Raw genomic sequence first — 22,541 nt, 5'->3', positions numbered from 1 at the left:
AATTATATTTGAGCACCAACATACCTTTGCAATTCCTTCATATTATTGCAATCTCAGAAACAGAATACTTTGATTTAGAATTAAACTTTTACAATTTTAGTTTAGAGTTAGTCTTTGATTTGTATTCTTTAAGTATTTTATTGCTTCCTCGTTCTTCATCATGTCGTTCTTCGACAATGCATCACATTAGAATGTTGGGTAATTTACACATGTTAGTTAGATATGTTTAGACTTGTTTCTAATTCATATTTTCCCATCAATGTGAACCTCGACTACCAAAACTGGGGTCTCCTAATGCTTTTATTTACCACCAGTGTTGAATGAAAGTATTGCTTTATTTGATAGCCTAATAGCCTATACGGCTTGATAGATCCTCTATTCAAGACCAAATAAAGAAGACTGATGAAAATGTAATTCACTGTATTTATCAACAAAAAGAATTTTTTTTAAGAATTAGTGTAATATAGTACATCAATGAATGCACAACGCAAATGTTAATTTATAACCATTATTTATTATAGATTATTTTACTACTTCAGAACCAGTTTTCGTGCTCAGCCTGCCACATCCTGTGCTGTTGACTATATCTATAAATCACAAGCTAGTCATATCTTAACTTAGAACCCTATGTTAGTGTTTAATCCTAATGCTATTTATTTAACTTAGAATTGAGTTAATCATTGAAATTGAGTTTATAGTAATTGACCTTAATCGCATTGCTCTTTAGCAACCTTGCACTATTCAATATTATTCATTTCATTATTTATTTTTCATTTCATATCAACATTTATTATATTTTATTGTGCAATAACGTAGTCCATATTTCTGTATTTCACTTCTTATAATATAGCATGGTTTTCAAATGTTGAATAATTAACATGACAAACTATGACCAAATCTCGTACTTGGTGATTAATTCATTACTTGTATGTGTTACATTTTTTTACTTATACTCATTTATTATTGTACCAATTAATAGTCTACAGAATCTATTTTACTCCTCTGGTTTGCGAAATCGTGGCACCAATGGATAATTACTTTTTATTTTTTGATACTTCTAATTTATCTCTTGAATCATTACTGTATATTTTGAGACGTTTAAATTTACGAGTATATTTTGAGTTTTCATCATTCTATAAATGTATCTTACTTGCGATTCATCCGCACACATTACCTCTGTAGATGAACTCAATTTCATACATAATTTATTCAAGAATCAAGAGCGTAATCTCCATCCTCGAATTTCTATTTTGTTACTAACGTTGTGAATTATTCATTAGAATGAATTTATTATAGGAGTTTTAGTACTGTATCTAATTTCTAACTGAAAACTATGCTTTCATAGTCATTTCTTTTTTATTATCATTAAATGAAAATTGATTAAAACTTTCACCTAGGGTTTCTAAAATTTAATTTCAGTTTATTGTATTCATTTCATATTATAAGTTTGTAGTGAATGCTGTTTTCAATTGATTTTAGAATACACTTCTTCTTTAGAACACAGAAGTAACAAATTGAATATAATAATTGTATTATTTATTTTTGACATGATATGACTTAGCCTATAGCAATCACTTTTTAAATACATTGGGAACTTTGGAAATCAGTAATAGACACAGTCTTTTCTAAATTGAATAGTCATTAGCACACTATAAGTAGTAATCATAAAAAAGTAATTCATGAAGATGTCTAAACTTTGAGACTGAATTATTATAATCTGAATCAGACTATTTTTCACTTGTTATTTTTGCTGAATATTTGAATTTAGGCACTTGACATCGACTTGACAACAAATAAAATTATTTGTCTATTTATTAAAAAGTATGTTTGTAAGATTTTGATTTACTTTGCGCAGTGTTTCATTGATTGTTGTGATAGTTTGTAGATAAAAATAATAACCTTTGTTATTTTAGTTACTTAAGATCTAAGTGCAATGTTGTTTAAGTGAGTTTTGTTTTTATTATTCTCCAAATCGATCTTCTAAAAACATCTTATATTCTCCAGTCACTTCATGTAATAATTTATTGAAGTTTTTCTCAAATATTGTGTACGAATAACAACTTCAGATCATTTTACCTCTCTTATTATAATTTTATTAAAATATTTTTTACTTCATAAACTTAGTAACTTGAAGGGTATCTCCAATATACCAATCTATACGTATATCCAATGATTGGTTGACACCAACAATTAGTATTGTTATTGGATTTCTAATTTTCAAATTATGAAGGGTAATGTTTTTGTTAATTAGTAATTTTTTCAACTTCTATCGATGATGGAGGATTTTGAACGTGGGTATTGATATCCACATATTTTATATTCTGATCAATTCTTAAATTTTTTCGGCTGTTTATGAACGACAGGTTTGAGCCAAGTCATTGAACATGTTCTCAATGGTAACTTGAAAATTGACATTCTAAACTTCCAAACTATTTAATAGAATAATAATTATTTTTATGTACAATGTGCTCCACAACATTACCGGTCGTTAGAGGACAGTCATTTTTCACGAAAGTGTTGCAGAAAACAGCTTTCCCCGTAGGTGTCAATGTATTGAAATATTCAAGTAGAATGAATAACAGGAAAAATATTTTTTATATCCCAAAATATGTAACTGAAATTTGCTATTCTATTTTTCATACTTATTTCTGAAACCCTATGATGTGTCATTACATTTAGGAAAAATAGAAATGAATAAAATGTTTATTTCCTAAAAAACTAAAACTACTACATCAATTATACACAAAATATTAGATAAATTACAATATTACTTATAATAGTTAGTTACAAAAATTCTTATGTGTCCTCCACTTGTTTAGATTTTTCTGTGTGGAAATTGACCTACTCCACTATGGCGTACCATGTTCTAGAGTAGGTTTTGTTAGTTTTTTTTGTGCGTATTATTGATTAGTTAGTGTTTAGTAAGTCATTAGGTGGTTAGTTGTTGTTTGAAATAATGTTTTCTATGTTCTGTCTTCCTTTGCTCATCAACCAATTGTGTACTATTGTTTTGAACTTCCTAGGATGATTAATCTGTTTAAAGTTTGCAGGGAGTAGATTATATAATTTTGGTGCTAAATTATTGAAATGTCTCTGGTATAGAGCCTTCCTTGCAACACTGGTGATGAGAAGATTCCTGTATCTGGTGTTGTGGTTGTGGTTTCTGGTTTGGAATGTTGTTGGGTTCTTGTGTAATCGGCATAGTATCTCCTTACAGTAAAACTGTCTTGAATCCATCACGTCAAACTCATTGAACAGCTGGTCTGATGAATAGCGTGGAGGCTTCTGGTTGATGACCCTCATGATCAGCTTCTGTACCCTGAGGAGCGGTTCGATGTGCAAGAAGCTTGCACCCTCCCATCCCACAATCCCATACAGCATGAGGGACTGTGCTAGAGAGAAGTAGATAACCCTTAGACATCCCTTGTCAACCAGTGTCCTCAGAATCCTGAATATGTAGATGGTCTTCCTCAGTCTCCCGCATAATTCATTGAGATGATGATCCCAGCGCAGAAAAGAGTCCATAGTAACTCCCAGGTATTTCTGTGACTGTTTCCTGTGAACTGTGTATGAAGTGTTATTCCGTTGATTCTCGATTAGATTCTCGTTGAATCTCATCTCTTGTTGGCTGTCCATGTTGAGTCGCCGAAAAGGCCAGAAAGAAGGGTTTCTCATGGTTCAATGTTAGCAGATTTTCACTCAACCAGCGAGACACCCTCTGTGAAGTCCAGTCTCGGCTTCTCTCCAGGTCATCTCCCAGGTCGGTTCAGAGAACAGTAGAACAGTATCATCTGCAAAGGTGGTGATTGATCCATTAATTTCCATGTTGCATAATGGATTTATGTAGAGAAGAAAAAGAATTGGTTCTAGTACTGTTCCTTGTGGCACTCCAAACTTTACAGTCAGCTTGTTGCTTATACATCCATTGACTCTGACACATTGTGTTCGGTTTGATAGTTAGCTCTTGAAAAGATTCCATGCGACTCCTCTTATTCCATAGTTATCAAGCCTTGAAAGAAGAATGTCATGTGACACGGTATCAAAAGCCTTCTTTAAATCTAAGAATACTGCTAATGGTTTCTCTTCAGTGTTTATTTTATCGGCAATCTGAGTGGTCACATAGTGGATAGCATCATTTGTACTGCGACTAGATCTAAAACCATATTGGTTTGGCGATAGAAGATTTTTTTTTCAAGAAAGCTGATCAGTCTTGTTTTGATACACTTTTCAAAAATTTTTGATAATGTACTGAGTAATGATATGGGTCTGTAGAAATTCATATCTTTCTTATCTCCTGTTTTGAAGATTGGACAAATGACAGCTTCCTTAAGACACTGTGGAAAAACACCTTCCTCAAAAATTCTGTTTGCAATATGTGTGTGTTAAAGGCTTGGCAAGTATAGTATTATTCTGTTTGAAAAAATCTGGTTTTAAATTATCGAGTCCAGGTGCACTATTAGCTTTAAGACTATTAATTATTTTTATCATTTCGTCCTCACTGACAGGTGTAAGGAATAATGACCGGCAGACTATCTGATCAACTGCCGCATGCTCATCTGCGCCATTACAATCGCTATTTAGAATGTCCTGGGCCAGTTTTGATCCAATACTAATAAAAAATTCATTGAAAGAATTTGCCATATATCTTTATCATCATCTCCCAATTTCAATTCTCTCCCTTCCAAGTTGATTTGGTGGATTTGTGTTCTTGGCCGTTGCACTTCAGTTATTTCTCTTATTACTTCCCATGTTTGCTTAGAGTTGCTGGAAGTTTCAAATCGCCTTGAAAAGTATTGTTTCTTCGCATTTTCTATTACAGTTGTTAGTAGATTTCTGTACCTTCTATAATACTCTCTAAGCTGTAGATTCGCTGTATTATTCTTATACACATTAATTTATCTCTCTTCCTTATTGATGTAATTAATCCATTTGTTATCCAAGGCTTAATTTTTCTTTTTGTGTGCGAACACAATTCTCTAAAATGATCGTGTTTATATTTTACAGCTGGCTATACGTCAGCTTTTGAATTTCGGGGATGCGATATTTTGATTTTCCACAGAATCACTCGTTTACTTTTTACTATCCACAGACGACAAAAGTCTCAGCTGCTTCAGCCAAGGATGAATTATCCTTTTGATGTCGTTCAGCGAGTTTTCCCAAGGATGAGACCTAGTGCAATCGAATTTTTATATCATAAACCAACTATGTTCCAAATTTCGTGAAAATCGTTAGAGCCGTTTTCGAGATCCGTTGAATATAAATAACCAGATATAAAAATACAGAAATTGATTGCTTAATATAATAGGATAGAAATTATATGGATGGCAAAATATTGAACAAAAATAGATGTATATGTGCAGGGCTTAACAGTGATCTCCAACTCATTCATTGAATGAGTTTTATGGTTTTTTCTTCAACTTGTAATCTTGTCCATATGCCTGGGTGGTTGCGATATTTGATTCATACATCAATATCTATCTGGGGACCGAGCTTCGCTCGTTATTTTTATTTATAGATAAACAGAACACAATTCTCTAAAATGATCGTGTTTATATTTCACAGCTGGCTATACGTCATCTTTTGAATTTTGGGGATGCGATATTTTGATTTTTCACATACGGTACTCACTTTTATACTATCCACAGCTGTTTCAGACAAGGATGAATTTTGCTTTTAATGTCGTTCAGCGAGTTTTCTCAAGGATGAGACCTAGTGCAATCGAATCTTTACATCATAAACCTACTATGTTCCAAATTTCGTGGAAATCGTTAGAGCCGTTTTCGAGATCCGTTAAACATAAATAACCAGATATATAAATACAGAAAGTGCTCGCTCAATATAATAGGATGCATTACAAACAAGGAAGCAACTGATGTGATTTGATATTACTAAAAATACTGAGTCTCATTCCAAAAGGTCAATAATTGTTTTGATAAGGAGGTTATGAATGGCATGGTACCGTACCTAACTGTTCAATTTGTGTAAGCTAAAAGATGTCACTGCCTATAATTATTACCATACCATACCCTATGGCGCTACAGCCCTCTGTGGGCCTTGACCTCCGCCACGATTCTCCTCCATCTCGGTCGATCCTGACACAACTCTCTCCAGTTTCTCACTCCCATCACTCTAAGGTCCTCCTCCACACCATCTATCCATCTCTTTCTTGGACGATCTCTCCTTCTAGGTCCATCTATTTTTCAATTCAGTGTCGTTCTTGGAAGCCTCTCATCATCCATTCTCACCACATGGCCAAGCCTTCTTATTCTCTGGGCCTTGACAAATCCAACAATATTCTCACCCTGCAGTGCTTCCTCCACCTCTGCATTGCTCCTTCTCCTCCATGTATCCGCTGCCACCCTTACCGCACGAAAAACCTTTCTCAAATACCCTCAATGCTTCTTCGTCTTTCTTAGTCATTGTCCATGACTCAGAACCATAGCATACAATAGGTTTGATCAGAGTTTTGTAAAGCCTCATTTTACTATTTTTACCTAATACTTTTGATGCCATTAGTCTCTTATTTATATATAGTATGCTCTGTTCCCACTCATAATAAGTTTCTGAATTGCATCTGTCATATTGTTTCCAGCATTGAGGATAGTTTTGACCTGTTGTACATGATGTTGTCATGCATAATCAGACTGTCATCTGACAAACGATTGTCACTACCAATGTAAGTGCATTTTCACTCCATGAGTGTTTTTAAAGTTCAAGTTTCATTTTAATAGTGAAAAAGTATGGATATGCAACAGTATTATTATTAGCTAAGACGAAAATGCATTGATATGGTAGGGGATATAGGCTAGGTGTACAGGTTGTAATGCAGTCAAATTGATGTCCCATTAGACTTTTTTATTATTTTTTTTTATTAGCCCAATGTAAAAACAATCAAATCATGCATTCCTTTTGGAACATAAATCATGTCTACTGTTTCATCGGATCTTCTTGAAAAAATTATTATAGAATAAACTACCTACAAAAGGCTACCTATATAATTTAGCAAGGCATTAGCATTTTCTAATTTAAATACGTACATTTGAAATAGATTAGAAGGTCTAAGCTCAGATGAGGAAGCATATAGGTATGGTAGTCATTAAACCAACTAAATTCAATACCTCAACCAGACATTTGATCAATATATGAAATTTATGTTTGTATGCTAAAATTATTACAAACTTAATATCACTAGGCTATACTAAAAAAAATGAATAATTTTTTTATTCCATGTTATTCAAAATACCAGCCAACAAATATTCCTCATTAACTAATCAAATTTGAAACAGGAACTTTATCATAGCTGTAGTTGTGGCGGCCATTGTTGTTACAACTTTCGCCGGCAGATTGCGTACAGTACTGTCGACGGAGAACTGTGATTACAAGCCAGCTGTTTCTGTCAGTCTACTTTTTAGATTATGTTGTTGATGTTCCCCCAATAAAACCAGAGCAAATGCTCATGAGCAAAAGCATTGAGCATAAGGTTTTGCTCATGAGCAAAAGGTAGAAGCAAAAGCATTCGCTCATTTTGATATGAATAAACTTTACCTTATGCTCCTGAACTCTGGAGCAAATGCTCACGTATTTTAAAGATTTTTCATCAGCTGATTCACTTTTGTAGCCTTACATTGTTTTTATAGCTCACGGAAGCTCTAAATATGCAAGTAGGGTGCACCGCTTGTGTTTGCGTCGTCTGCTCTGTTTTCTATTTATGAATAGAGTTTTAGGTTAGTTGAGTTTATAAAAACTCAGTTTTTAAACTGAGTTTATAATAATCTTCAGCATATTCTTATAATATCAATAGCCTTCTTATAATCGTTAACACTCTCATCTTAAATGCCTATTTCCTATTTTGTGAAGGCTATCTTTATAACAGGTAGCTTTTGTATTTATTCTTTAGTAGGAATAATGGTGATATATATCATGGTTGAATCTAAAAAGAGTTTTATAGTTCTCAACTATTGGTTGTGATCGTAGCTGTTATAGTTTCCTCTTCCTCATACGAATTAGTTGAGCCATTTTTCTATGAGCAAAAGGTGATAAGCTGCTCTAGACTAGACTCACCTTTTTTGAAGCATTTGCTTCAAAAGTTGAGCAAATGCTCTAGTTTATTCATACAATTTTGAGCAAAAGCTTTTACTTTTGAGCAAATGCTCAAACTATTTTTTTGATGAGCATGAGCAAAAGGGTTTGCTCACGTTTATTCATAGGAAATGAAGCAAATGCTCCATATTTTAGAATTATGAGCAAATGCTCAGCTTTTATTCATATGGCCCATTGTTTGGTCACATATGTTTTTAAAAATTATTTTATTTGCAGTTTTTATAAAAATGTAGGTGGAGGAAAAATGTTGTGCATATCACGAGTGAAAAATGTTTTTTCTCCCTCAGGAAAATTGTTGCCCTCGGCTTCGCCTCGGGCTTCAAACTCTCCCCTCAGGGAGAAAAAACAGTACTGTTCACTCTAGATAAAAAAATAACTTATGTACAAATGTACAACATCAGTTTTTGGCTCAACTCACACTTACGCGACTCAGATCGAGAAGAGACTCAACTCTTGTTGAGAGCATGTGTTTCCAAATTTAAAAACACATGCTCTCGACTAGACTCGAGTCACAGCATACATACAGTAAGGAAACTTGGCTATACCCTGACGCCAAAATCCGCCATCTTGTTAGGAAGCGCCGCATTGTAATAGTAAAACTCTTTCTAGATTCAACTATGATATATTATATCACCATTATTCCTACAAAAGAATAAATATAAAAGATACCTGATATAAAGATAGCCATCACAAAATAGGAAATAGGCATTTAAGAAGATGAGAGTGTAGAAGATTATAAGAAGGCTATTGATATTATAAGAATATGCTGAAGATTATTATAGATTAAATTTTTTCACGCTATTATTTCAAAATTCTAAACTTAACTAACCTAAAACTCTATTCATAAATAGAAAACAGAGCAGTCGACGCAAACACAAGCGGTGCCCCCTACTTGCATATTTAGCGCTTCCGTGAGCTATAAAAACAAAGTAAGGCTACAAAAGCGAATCAGCTGATGAAAAATCTTTAAAATACGTGAGCATTTGCTCCACAGTTCAGGAGCATAAGGTAAGAGTATAAGGTAAAGCTTATTCATATAAAAATGAGCAAATGCTTTTGCTTCTACCTTTTGCTCATGAGCAAAACCTTATGCTCCATGCTCTTGCTCATGAGCATTTGCTCTGGTTTTATTCATATGGGCCATTATGTAGGCTACGTTTTAAAACATTACATAGATCTAATGTCTACTTCTTTAAATGCATTCAGGCTACTTAAATGCATTCGGTCAACGGTTTTGCATTTCTCGTCAACGGTTTATATTTATGTTTTTATTTATGATCTGCATTCACGGCGAAATGCAGCAATAGATTTTCATGAAATTTGACATGTATGTTCCTTTTTGAATTTCGCGTCGACATATAATATACCGTATAGGATTTTCTGAAATTTTGCATTTTAAGGATAATACACAGAGAAGAAAGTTACACTAACGGTATCTACTTTGTGAATAATACAAAAGGAAAAGGAGTGTCCTTCTAACGCCAATATTACCGTGAAAATCAGACTATAGAATTATTCATCATAAATCAGCTGTCAAGTGGATTATTAATTGCATGCAATTAATATCTCAATGTAACCTGGTAAAAAATCAGCTGCTGTGTGGAATTTTGCATTTTAAGGATAATACAAAAGGAAAAGTAGTCCTCAACGTGAAATTGGCTAACCACTCCACTGATGTTTTGTGCGCAGGTCGTTAGAAAGCAGCCCTATCAATGATAATCTAGAGGGCACTGCAGAAGGAGTAGAAGTAGATCTAGATTTTGTGAAAGGACAAAGAAGGATTCTGAAAATTTACTTTAAATCATCAATAATCAAACGCAGAAAAAATATTTACCACCCATTCATTGTTGGTTTCTATGTTCTTGTCCAATTAATAAACTAATGGATAAGAAGGTGAGTTATTGAAATGTTTTTTCTTCAACATAACCTTAAAAACAGTATTGTTTAACAATTTGTAAAATGTATACCGTACAATTTATTGTTTTTGATTTCAAAGAAATATTTAGAATTGAGTTTTATCAGAATTCAGGTTATTATTGACTATATTTAAGTTTGTGATCACATTGAATTTGTAAGTGTGCAAGTGCACGTCAGATCATGCATGAACAAAAAAGCAAAATTTGAAAAATGTCAAATTGGTGGTCACTGGTCAGTGGTCATGCATAACCAAGCTATAGTGTGGTCCTCATTATAATGGCAGTGGATAAAGAAAGAAGAATAGCGATGCCGATTCTCTGCATTAATAAATTATATTTCTACACTGTCAAAAACATAATTGTCATCGTTGTTGACCTAGAAAAGGATAGTACCACCGGCTTTGTCGAATGATAGACAAGCATAGCAAAACCAAAGTTGATCATATACTGTCATTAGATCTTAGATGATCATCTCCCTACCTGTCAATACTATAGGAAAACGGAAAGACTCCATTTTAAAGGAAAGGCTTCATTTTAGGTCCACCCATTAACAGCCTGAACACAGGGACAATAGTAGCTGCTGCGGGAATGTGGAATTGGAAATGTCCGGAACTTGAATATGTAGATGGCATTTCCAATTCCATGTTCAGTAAGCACTGTCTGGTGCATTCACTAAAGTGAGGTCCACGTTATAATGACAGTGAAGAAAGATACGAGAACAATGTTGCCAAATTGGCTGCATTTTGCCACAGTGTACATAGCTGTTATTCTATTCATCCCATTAAATTTGATCTCAATTAAGTGCAATTGGAAAATGTTGAAAGTGCACTACTTACAAGTCAACTGATCAATAGTTTGAGTTTATTCAACTAATACTGTTATATTGTTAAAAAAACTAATGAAGCTCCATAGAGTTGATTCTGCCTATTTGAGTGCTTCTAAACAGCTGAAAATGTTCATTGTTATATATTGATAGATCTAGAGAAATTCAATTAATAAAGCTGTACTATAGATAAGCAATCGAAAAATGAGCTCTGTATTGTTTTCAGAGTCAAACTGCTTTCCAGAGTATGGAGTACCATGTTTGTAAGTATACACATTTTTCTTCCCTTGATTCCCAAGCATCTCAACCGTTGATTTAAGTTCAAACTTGCATTTGATATGAAATTCCAATTCTTTTACTAAAGAAAGCTTGTGCTTAACCAATAACACTGTAAACTCATGAGCTTATAAACTACTCTGAACCTATGAGCATGCAATACTGTATGTGCAGGTTTTAAATTGAAGTTATCAAAAAATTATGTTGATTCATTGAATAATGTTCCGATCAAAGCCAAGCAGTGTTTGGGATCAGACTGTTTTTGAATGGAATATCTCCATTAAGGTCTTTGTGATCACAAGAAGGTGATTTCTCATGTTGAAAAGCTGTGTTCTTCAGTTAAAAGCACGTTTAGTACCTTGAATGATTTTACTTACTGAATGCTTTGCATAAAAAATAATATATATATATATATACAATGTGAAATATTAGCAATAGCTTTTTCAAGACTGTGTTTGATCGAAACTAGAATTTCATGCAACTATTCAACTTATATAAACTTAAAATATTTCAGGTCATATATCAAACACCCAAATTGGAAAATTCAATAAATATTTTTTTTTCTTATATTTTTCCGTTAATCATTCACATTTATTTCAGGTGGAAAAATTGCAAAAGTAATTGTTAAAAAACTGGAAGATATATCACCATCTAGACCTCAAATCAAAGTCAAGGTAAAAAATATTTTCAAAAATACATCAAATTTGAATATTCATTGTTTCAGGTTAGAGGCACTGGCATAATTACCGGGGTGGCAGTTGCCACCCCAAAATTCTCAAACCCCTTTTTTGCCACCCCAAAAATCTTAATAATAGGCTATCAGATAACTTAGTAATCCGGAAGTATTAATATCAGTTATTTGAAAACAAGTAAAAAATTAATACGCAGTTCATAAACCAGGCACAATCTTGATTTTTTATTAATCTTGTCTTGTCTCAGAAACATCTCAATATAAGGCACACAAAAATAGCCGGGTTACACATACTCGCCCTGAGACGTGAAAGTGCGGCATCGTTTTAATAACATAGAGAGTGAAAAACTTATTGAAGAGGTACGGAATTTTCCGGTTTTGTACGTTCAAAGTCATGAGAAATATGGTTAACGGAAAAATAAGTTAAACCAAGAGTAAAAGTAGAACCAAATAAGTCTAGCCAAAGGTATAATAGACATAATATAATAAGTTTTTGAACTATTATCAACGACACTACAGTCTAATTTTTTAATATTTGTTATTAAAACTAGTAATCACTGTGGAGCGCTTTCAGATTATTTTAATCCATTTTCAACACTGTGTTCAGTCTAATATTCAAAAATTATACAGTAGTGTCGTTGATAATAGTTCAAAAACGGATTATTACTGATATAATTCAAATTCAAATTTTGCTCAAATTTTTAATTATACATTCTGTTATTTTATTTTTTATTTTTTGACTTGGCCTGTATGTTTTATTTGGCTCAATAAAATGAATTTGAATTATATATTTCCGATAAATGTCTGATGATGGTATTGTTATGCACCGAAATATATACCAGCATATGATTCTCATATTCTGTGTCTACAGGTAATCATTTTAAAACTGAAAAATTTAATTTGAATGTAACAAGATTTTAATAGTGTTATAGTATTAACAATAGTTCAACACATTCAGAAATCAGACCACAGTAGCACTACAGAACTGAGACACTGCTGCCGCTCGGCTGTCGTACGGATAAGTGTGTTCTCCTACTGTTTAAATATCTTAATAAATTCTTAGCCATTTGAAGCAACCATCTTTATTTACGTAGATAACAAACTAAACTCAGTAAACAACTTATTATTATATTAAACAGTTATCATGTGATTAAGTAACATCACATGATATACAAACATCTTCCCCTTTTACTTTCTCAAACATTTCCTTTTTCAACCTTTCCTTTGATTTCATCGTCTTCTTAAAAACCTCTCATTTCTTCTTAATATTCTTCCACTATTGGACTTCACCACATAGGACCGTGGGGCATCAGCTTCATTAATAACTACTCCAGGCTCCCATAATTTTGTTCTCCAATCTTGGATATAAATGGGCTGAATTTCTTTGAAATAAGATACATGTTTCCGTGACTGCTTATCGTATGTTTCTTTCTGTTGAAATTTATGGTTCTTCATTTGCACTGCTATTTCTTCCCGAGGAAGTTGATGAAGTTTCAAACTATCTTGAGGATAAGGGAACTTTGTTCTTATCATTCGACCAAACATTAACTGAGCAGGAGAATAATTGAGACCCGCAACACAACTATTCCGATAGTTAAGCAAACTCAAGTTTAAATCGGTTTTGCTTTCAGCACACTTTCTTATCATAGTCTTTGCTATGTCCACCCCCTTTTCAGCTAAGCCGTTAGACTGAGAATAACGAGGACTTATTGTAATAATTTTAAAATCCCACTCCTTTGCGAACTGTATCATTTCTTGGGAGCCAAACGGATTATTATCAGCTATTATAATCTGCGGAATTCCAAACCTGCCAAATAACTGGGATAAAATAGATTTAACAGCCGAACTTGTCTTACTGTTCATTTTTGTTATTTCAAGCCACCTTGAATAATAATCCACAACTATGAGATAAGCTATTCCTTTTACTTTAGCTATATCCACTCCAATTTTTAAAAATGGGAAATCGGGTATTTCATGAGAAAGCATTGGACTTCTTACATTGGACCTTCTATATTTTTGACAAAGCGTGCAGGATTCAGCCAGATTTTTTATGTTTGCTCTTATTCCTGGCCATAATAAAATTTTGAGGCAATGCTGTTCATTTTGTTTCTCCTAAGTGCGTTTCATGGAGCCTATTCAAGATAAAATCTCTCAAATTCTTGGGTATAATAATTCTTGAATTATAATACAATAGACCCTTGCTAAATTGTATTTCATTTCTTATTTTGAAAAAATGCCTTAGTTCTCCTCCATCAACAATGTTATTAAGCCAGCCATTTTCACAATAATCTATAACTTTCCGAAGAACATCATCATTCTGTGTTTCTTTTACAAATTCATTCAAGCGTTTCTCTGAAAATTCAACTTCGCCATTCTCAGTAACACAATGAACCATATCCGCCATGCTCAAATCAACTTTTTCTTTAGTTCTTACACCGCACCTTGACAAATAATCAGCAATATACATGTTTTTCCCAGGTAAGTACTGGAGGCTAAAGCGGTAAGGCATTAGTTTTAGTCTCAATCGACGAATTCTGTTATTCTGTATGTTGTTTAATGGTTTCTTCATTATTGAAACTAATGGCATATGTTCAGTATGTATAGTCAATTCATCATGACCGTAGATATAGGTGTGAAATTTATCACAAGCAAATACAATAGCAAGGAGTTCCTTCTCTGGTATCTGTTCCATCGCATGATATACAAACACCTACCACCTGCACCGTGTTGCGGGCTTAGCTCGGCCGTACGTTGGCGCGGTGTCCGTGCAGTTATGTGTCCCGGCCTTAATAGCTTTCATGTTAAAAAAGTCGACAGTTGACATCAGCTGTTGTCTGTTGGCAGCTGGACATAAGCTTTCATTTGTAGGCTACCGGTTGTATTTTACTATCCCAATAAACACACCTTCCTGTGAAATATCGTTTTCATGTCTTTGTAGGTTAAAAACTTACACTAGAAACATAATTGGCCAAGAAAGATTGTCATCATTGGCCCTTCTGGCAATTGAAAGGGATATTGACATAGATATTCACAAAATAATTGATGTTTTCAACTCGAAAAGAAATAGAAGGCTTCATTTTGTTTGAAAGTTTATTATTATTTTTAATAGAATTGGCTTTGGTAATTATTTTCAACGGACACATCACGTATTTTTTATAAAAAATTTAAATTTTCACAATTTGTTTTAAACACTTTGAAAAAATCTTCTGTGACAACTGTCAATTTACTGTTTAACACTCAAAACACCAATGCAAAAGAAAAAACTAATTTCACTAAACCCATCCCAACAAACCCTTACTAATGCGTAACCTATTAGTGCGTGGGGACTTACTACTTACTGCCGCCTCAAAGAAATAGTGGATGTGCTGGTTGCGCTCCTCACAATCGTCATTTATCAGTAATTCTATTTGATCAGTAGTAGGCCTATTTCACTTTTTAGCCAAAGTGCACTGTTTCCCACACTTTTTACACGTTGTAACACTTTTTAAAATATTGTATTTCAACATAAAATCTAAAACTTCCTCATCTTTGAACCTCGTTCTACCCTAAAATATTTTACTCTACAACCAACACAATCCATTTTGAAATAACTTGGTTCAAGAGTTTTAAACAAACTTTGTTGATTAAAATATAAACTACAATTTCTTTTTTTTTATAAAGAGCAACCATAATTACATACAGCATGGTTTTATAATTTGAATTTTCCTAACTTTTTATGATTTTGATTTAGGCAACCGCATGATTGTTCAATCGGTTTAATAATGATATAAGAAAAAAACATTCTGGAAAATATAAACATAACCATGCATAACCTTGATGAGTGAAGAAAGTTAATTTTAGAATTTATATTAATATATTTGAAATTCAAAGAAAAAAATGTTGTTCCAAGTTAAACAAAATATCATCATATAATCAAATCCGTAAGTTTTATAAGGAATAGAGTAAGAATATCTTTTTAAATACCTGATGTATCCGTTGGAAATATTTCCATTCGCTTTGAATAGAAAACTTCAAAAAACATTGTATATTTTAATATGATTGACACAACCCAGAATCTATACCCATCAACTTTACTAATTTTATGACAGGATTTATAAAATTATGATAGAGTCTAAGACATAAGATTTAAGATTGTATAGAAAATTTCATAATATTGATTATTCTATATTCTAACATTTGGACTCAATAAGTTGCATCAAAATAATTTCCGGGGCTTTCAATTTTTAATTCTTAGTATAAATTTTTCAAGCTCATTAAATATTTATGTCTTAACAATTTAGTAAATCACAATTAAATACATCACTAACAATGACCACACAACTTGTCAAAGTGGTCATATAATTTCCAAAACTTAAAATGAATGTCAAGTAAAATTTATGATGGAAATAAAATTATTTACTTATTATTATTATTATTATTATTATTATTATTATTATTATTTAATAGAACAATAGATAATAGAGTGGACTATATTGTGTATAGTGGCCTTTATGCCATCTCAAGCATTAATGTTATATTTGTTTACACTAATACAGAAAGTTATTGTTACAAATCTTGAAATCTTTGGTCTTTTTTCTCATTTCATCTTAGCAGTTTCACTAGGCATTTCTTGAGTAGAATACGTAACTCTTAAGGTCAAATATCCTCACAACTAGCCAGGGAATTTTCCACCAGGATTGGACAATATTGTGTGCTGTGTTTGGAAAAATAAAAATTGAATCCAAGACTTGGAAAATTCAGGCCTGATTACAATCATTTCGCCAGCAAAAGTTACTCTACGTCAGTGGTACTTCTCCCCCCCCCCCCTACTACTCGCACTAAAAATGTGAAAAAAAAACATTTTACTAAACAAGACATAATCAACATTTTGATTTGGACAGTATAGTATAAATTGGAAATGGAACAGTTTTGGGCATGAGCCTGTTGTGCCTTTCCACATGTTAAGTATTTGTACACAATGTGATAAATAAATAAATATCTAATAATATAAGCAATATGTATAAATTAAACATTTTTACTTGCATGGTATGTATAAAAGTTTTAAACTGTAAACTATATCATTTCAATGCCAAATTCAAACCAATGTGCATCCATACCTACCACAACACTCTTCTCCCCCACCCCCACCAGGTCCCCGGCAGATGTTGCCACCTCAGTTGAAAAGCTGAAATTATGCCACTGGTTATAGGTAATAGATATATTCCAAACTCAGCATGTGTTGGTTGTTGGTGTTGTATGTAAAACATTTGACTCACTAGTCAAGTAAACTAATATTGCTCTGTAAAATTATTTTTATTAATGCTGTAAAATGTACCAATGCATGTAAATGCATTTTCAAAGTGGGGTAAATTGTGAGATTTGTATATCCTTGAAATGGCTGAAAGAACATCTATATTGAATTAAACTCAATTTAACGTTGATTACTGATGTTATATATGTCAATGCATTGCAGTCCATTTGCTCATTGGTTGATGTGGGATTGACTTTGTTAGATGACATGACTTGATACCCGTTGAATTTTATAGATGTCTTGATAGTATACCAGGAGAATTACATTCGTAATGTCCGATGACAACAATAACGATTGATTGATTGAATATCTGCAAATTTACAGTGTTGCCTGTCTGGTATAGGCAAAGGCAATCTACGGTCCACTCATTTACAGTCCAGTACTCTACTCTCTCATGCAATGTGTAAAATGGGGGTCTGTTGCTTACGAGCTCCGTTATGTAGCAGCAAAACACCATTATTCAATCTATGGGGATTTCAAGCTTTGAAAATTCTCACCAGCAGAGTGTTACCTGATTAATTGATAAAGGATTAATAATTGTCAAGTACAGTATGAGTATATTACTAAAGTATCTGAAATAGATACCTTAAAACAGAAAATGTGTTTCATCAAGATTCTACTGTGAAGATTCAAGTTGATTTTTTTTGTCTTTTTGTTCCAGGTTAAAGTTGAGAAACAGGAAAGTGCTTTTGATGACAGTTGGATTGGAGCTGCACGTAGTGATACAGCTACTCAGCAGGCATGTATTGTTGAACAATCCACCTTGAAATTTACTGACTACAGCTTTATAATAAAAGTGAATTTATTGTTTTCCTTTTAACTTCATTCTAAGAGAACAATAGAAAATTGTCCATTCTTTAAGGGATGCATTCATTGCTATTCTGGCAAACAGAAATAAACAAACATCAACTACTACAACCCATATTTTAATACTGAGCACTATTACTTGCTGAGTACTATATTCGTCTAGTTTTCAAGTGACACAAGCCTTCTCCTATGTTCACAGATCAAGATCGAGAAGCAGGAGGATGAATTTGGAGAATGTGAATTTGCAACTAGCAACGTCAAAGATGAGTCATCCTCACACAATGGTTCAACTTCCAATCAGGCATGTATTCTATCTTGACTAGAATAAAAAAGTTGTGCAGTTTAGTTTGTGATTTTTTCATCAAATTATAATTTGAATGAAAACTTTTCTTCCTGATTCGACAGAAAAACAGTATGAAAATTCAAAATTGTTAAAATTTCTATCAAATAGCCAGAATAATCTTTTGTAGGCCTATAATAAAGGCCTACAGAATTGAAGCATCATCACGTCTGAACTACTGATCTGATTAACTTGAAATTTTGCATATAGATTCCTAATTTACCTAGAATGGTTTAGGCCTATGTTCAGTTCTTCAAGATTTCATAACGTCAAGTTTCAAGTTTGTCAAGTGCTTCAAACACACAATTACAGAGCCCAGGTCACCATCTTGTTATTATTATTATCAGTGCATGGCTTGAATTGTGGGGAGTCTCATAGGAAGACCAGCTTGTTTAAAATATATAGATAGAGTTCTATTTCCATCAAATTCAAGGAACAAAATCCATGTCTATATCGCAATATTGTCAATAAAATTACAGGTGTATGAATACAGAAGAAAGTCCATACTTTATTGTTATACAATAAGTTGTAAGTATTTTGACTAGCGTTCTTGTCTATTTTCTGTTCACACTCACCAAACTAGCAATCAGTTTATCTTAATCTAGAGAGCAGAACCCGATGGCTCGTATTCAAACTTCAACTACCCCTCACTCACCCAGTGCACAGTAGTACCTCTTGCTGTCCAGGTGTACTGCAGAGTGCAGACGAATATCTGTACAGTTATAGATCTATGGCAAACCTTAACGTGACTGGCTTGCATTAGCTTGCAATTCCATAATCATTGAAAAACATTACAATTACTATCATTAAACTGGAATATTATCGTGATATAACTCAAGACAGCAGTCAAATTCAGTAGTTGCTGTTCCTTCACGACTAAGGCTCAACTCACACTTACGCGACTCAGGTCGAGAAGAGACTCGACTCTAGTCGATAGCATGTGTTTCCAAATGGTGACACTTAGACTAGTCGATACTAGTCTCCGCGACATCATCATTTGAAAACACATGCTGAGTTGAGTCTCTTCTCGACCTAAGTCACGTAAGTGTGAGTTGAGCCTTACAGTACCAATATTTGTGTCTTTCACATGAAGTGTAACAATAATCGATTGTCTTCTCATTGTTTGTGATGCCAATATTGCAGATGGCGAGAGTTAAGCAGGAGAATGATAGCAGCCAAGAACCAGCACCAGAGTGCAGCACTGCATGCTCTCCAACTGATGGTGATTTCAGCCAACATTATCTAATCCCTGGATATAATCTAATATTCATCAAAGAGGAAGAATATGGTTAGATTCAAGTTATTATTCCATTCATTTTTATTCATCAATGATAATAACACATAATTGTAAATGGAAGAAAATAGGAAATGAAGGAATAATTATGTAGGGTATGGCAACGTTAGTAGACAGAAGGTTGATCACTCACAGGTGTAAGATTCAAAGTGGGGGGGGGGACGCCAGCGTGACGTCACTTGTAGTAAAAAAGTGATAGAGTAACCACACTGAGCATACAGTTTATTTACTGTAGCTTCAAATACATCTTTGTTTAATCCCCTCAAGATTGACCTAGAACTTTAAAACTCTCCATACTTATAACGAATAAATCATCTATTCTTATGATGCTGTTTAATATTTCAAGTTCATTTAACTTGTATGAATAAAATAAAGTTGAACATTTTCAAGAATCTAAAAACTCACTGTCTACTAACTTTGGGGTAGTGGTTATCAGATGTGGTTGCCATAGTAACAGTTATAGGTATAAGTTGCATTTATACGCACTCCTTCAAGAATTTGATTGTATGTGAGGAGATATTGTGGTAAATTATATACCACTATATACATAGTGGTGTTGACAAAATCAACGTCTTATTTTTAATATATTGCTTTTTAATAAATTGCCCTTCACTCGATTACTTGTGTTCACTACAGATTATCATCCTATTTCCAGCACAACTTATATGCAATAATGTGCTGTGTTTGCCAATTGTAGCCATATTGCTCTTTTGAGTAGTCGATGAATAATGAAGACCCCCACTTATCAAGCTAGAGCCGACAATTTCATGCCAGTTTATAGTTTTAATTTTGATGCACATTTCTTACAGTTTGTGTCAAAACACAGGTGAAATTTTTATTTCTGCAACAGTATTTTCATGTTTCGAAAAAAAAGATAGGCAGTCATATACATAACCAATCATTTTCTGACAATTCAATCTATACGTATGTCAATTGAGAGAAAACCAAGGTCTGAATTAGCAATCATAGATTATTATTCTCATGTATCAATAAAAAAATTACTCATGGCATAATTTATTTGTTATTATTATCTCTGTGAATGTTCACAATCTAACTCAATATTTAACTATAATCAGTTTTATGTACTATTTCGACAATTGGCTGCAAAACTCTTGGTTTGTATAAACTATTGTATCAATTGGTGAATAATGATTATGATAATCAATGAGGTATGATTGAGGTAAGGCAAGGAAAATTTTGTGAGTGTTTTACTCTAGATAATATCACTACTTTATTCTGCTTTAATCATTTACAAGTTCCATCATTGGTATTTGCAGTTGAAGGATGTTCAGTGGAGAGTGAACCGGAGATGTGGACTTCAAACTGCAGCTCATCTGAAACTGCCAATGCAACAGAAGTGGGTGGACTGAATGCACATTCAATCTCTCCAGTGGAAAAGTGCACTGAGCCATCTGTGGCTGGCAAAAAGATCAAGCTCTACAACTGTGCTGACTGCAGCTATGAAACAAAACTGTTCAGTCATTTGAAGAGTCACATGATAAAACACACTGGGGAAAAGCCTTTCAGTTGTGAGTTATGTGACTATAAATGTGCTCGATCAAGTGATTTGGATAGACATACCAGAACACATACCGGAGAAACACCTTTCAGCTGCGAGTATTGTGACTATAAATGTGCTCGATCAGATGCTTTGATATCACATATTAGAAAACATACAGGAGAAACACCTTTCAACTGCGAGTATTGTGACTATAAATGTGCTCATTCAAGTGATTTGAAGAAACATATCAGAAAACATACAGGAGAAACACCTTTCAGCTGCGAGTATTGTGACTATAAATGTTCTTCTGCATGTGCTTTGAAGAAACATATCAGAACACATACAGGAGAAACACCTTTCAGCTGCGAGTATTGTGACTATAAATGTGCTCAATCTGGTTCTTTGAAAGTTCATATTAGAACACATACAGGAGAAACACCTTTCAGCTGCAAGTATTGTGACTATAAATGTGCTCAATCAACTAATTTGAAGAGACATATAAGAACACATAAAGGAGAAACAGCTACTAGCTGAAAATTTGTGACTTAATGTGTACTCATTCAAATTTATTTCACTGTGGTTCTTAGGGTGGTCACTAATAACAGGCCAAGTGTGTTGAACATCTGTGTACATTCATGTCGCCATTCATTGTTGTGTCATCACAGCTAAAGGCTTCAAACAACATTTTTTTAAGGTTCTGAATATTGACCCACACCTTGACTCTATTCAAATTGCCAGGGTCACCCCGGGTTGGCGTCTGGGGAGGGGCGGAGTAGGGGATGCTGCTCACAGTGTGGTGTGTGCCGGCTGGTGGTTGGATCAGCAGGGTGAACGGCCTCTTGGGGACGGCTGGGCTCCTCGCGGTGTTCGGTGTCTTCCAGATACACCACGCTTGTCATCTCACAAGACTGAAATTCCTTTCTGAGAGGGGATTGGCCATGCATTTGCACTACCTGGAGGGAGGGGAGTCGCTAGAAGTGGTGCGAGAGTAGTGGCAGTCATCACTGTCCTTGTAGTGCATGGCAACAGGTCGAAACTTATCAGAAATGGTCTAGGTGTCTTCCGGACCTCAAACGAGCCTTTGTGGCTGATTCCGGTTTGCCTCCAGATCAAATGTTTTTCGGTTGGTCCTCTCAGGGACCCCTACGGGTCGCAACAGGTCACCTAACCTGTTTTTTAATAAATTAATAGTTCAAACTTGAATAGTGCAGCAAAGAAGAAATAATCAACGTAAATTTGGAGATACCAATCTATGCCAATGTGTATCATGCATGTCTTACCGTTAGTGGCCAGCCTCATGAAAGCAACCTTGCACTTTCCATTACCTACTCACAAGCATTTTTCAAATCAAACATAATGTATTCATCAAAAACAATTATATTACAAATTAGAATACTATAACAATTACTACGATAATTAAAACAATGAAGTTTTAAGCATTGAATAATTTCTCAATAGGCAAAGATAATTCAATGAATAAATATACACCCCACTATAAATGAT

The 22,541-nt window shown here is 33.8% G+C and overlaps 1 protein-coding gene and 1 long non-coding RNA gene across 3 annotated transcripts in view; one reads left to right on the top strand and one right to left on the bottom strand.

Moving 5' to 3' along the window:
• The first annotated feature begins 9,825 nt into the window (after positions 1–9,825).
• LOC111050230 (gastrula zinc finger protein XlCGF17.1-like) overlaps positions 9,826–22,541 on the top strand; it is a 95,160-nt gene continuing 82,444 nt past the window's right edge. The window contains exons 1-7 of one of the 2 annotated variants that reach the window (XM_039430079.1): positions 9,826–9,993; positions 11,066–11,102; positions 11,716–11,789; positions 17,758–17,835; positions 18,103–18,204; positions 19,387–19,531; positions 20,815–21,659. In XM_039430079.1, coding sequence (XP_039286013.1) covers positions 9,982–9,993; positions 11,066–11,102; positions 11,716–11,789; positions 17,758–17,835; positions 18,103–18,204; positions 19,387–19,531; positions 20,815–21,572 — 1,206 coding nt within the window. In that variant the 5' untranslated portion in view covers positions 9,826–9,981 and the 3' untranslated portion in view covers positions 21,573–21,659. Of the gene's footprint in view, positions 9,994–11,065; positions 11,103–11,715; positions 11,790–17,757; positions 17,836–18,102; positions 18,205–19,386; positions 19,532–20,814; positions 21,660–22,541 lie in introns of those variants that run through there. The other variant, XM_039430054.1, reaches the window with a different exon arrangement.
• Positions 12,008–16,034, bottom strand: LOC120351811. The gene is made up of 2 exons (XR_005571548.1): positions 14,517–16,034; positions 12,008–12,838 (listed from the first exon to the last, which is right to left on the bottom strand). It is a non-coding gene; the product is annotated as an uncharacterized LOC120351811 (long non-coding RNA).

The sequence above is a fragment of the Nilaparvata lugens genome, chromosome 1, assembly GCF_014356525.2.
Source record: "Nilaparvata lugens isolate BPH chromosome 1, ASM1435652v1, whole genome shotgun sequence".
Lineage (NCBI taxonomy): Eukaryota > Metazoa > Arthropoda > Insecta > Hemiptera > Delphacidae > Nilaparvata > Nilaparvata lugens.
Note: the sequence above shows the minus strand (reverse complement) of the source record. Positions and strands in the feature narration are given on the sequence as shown.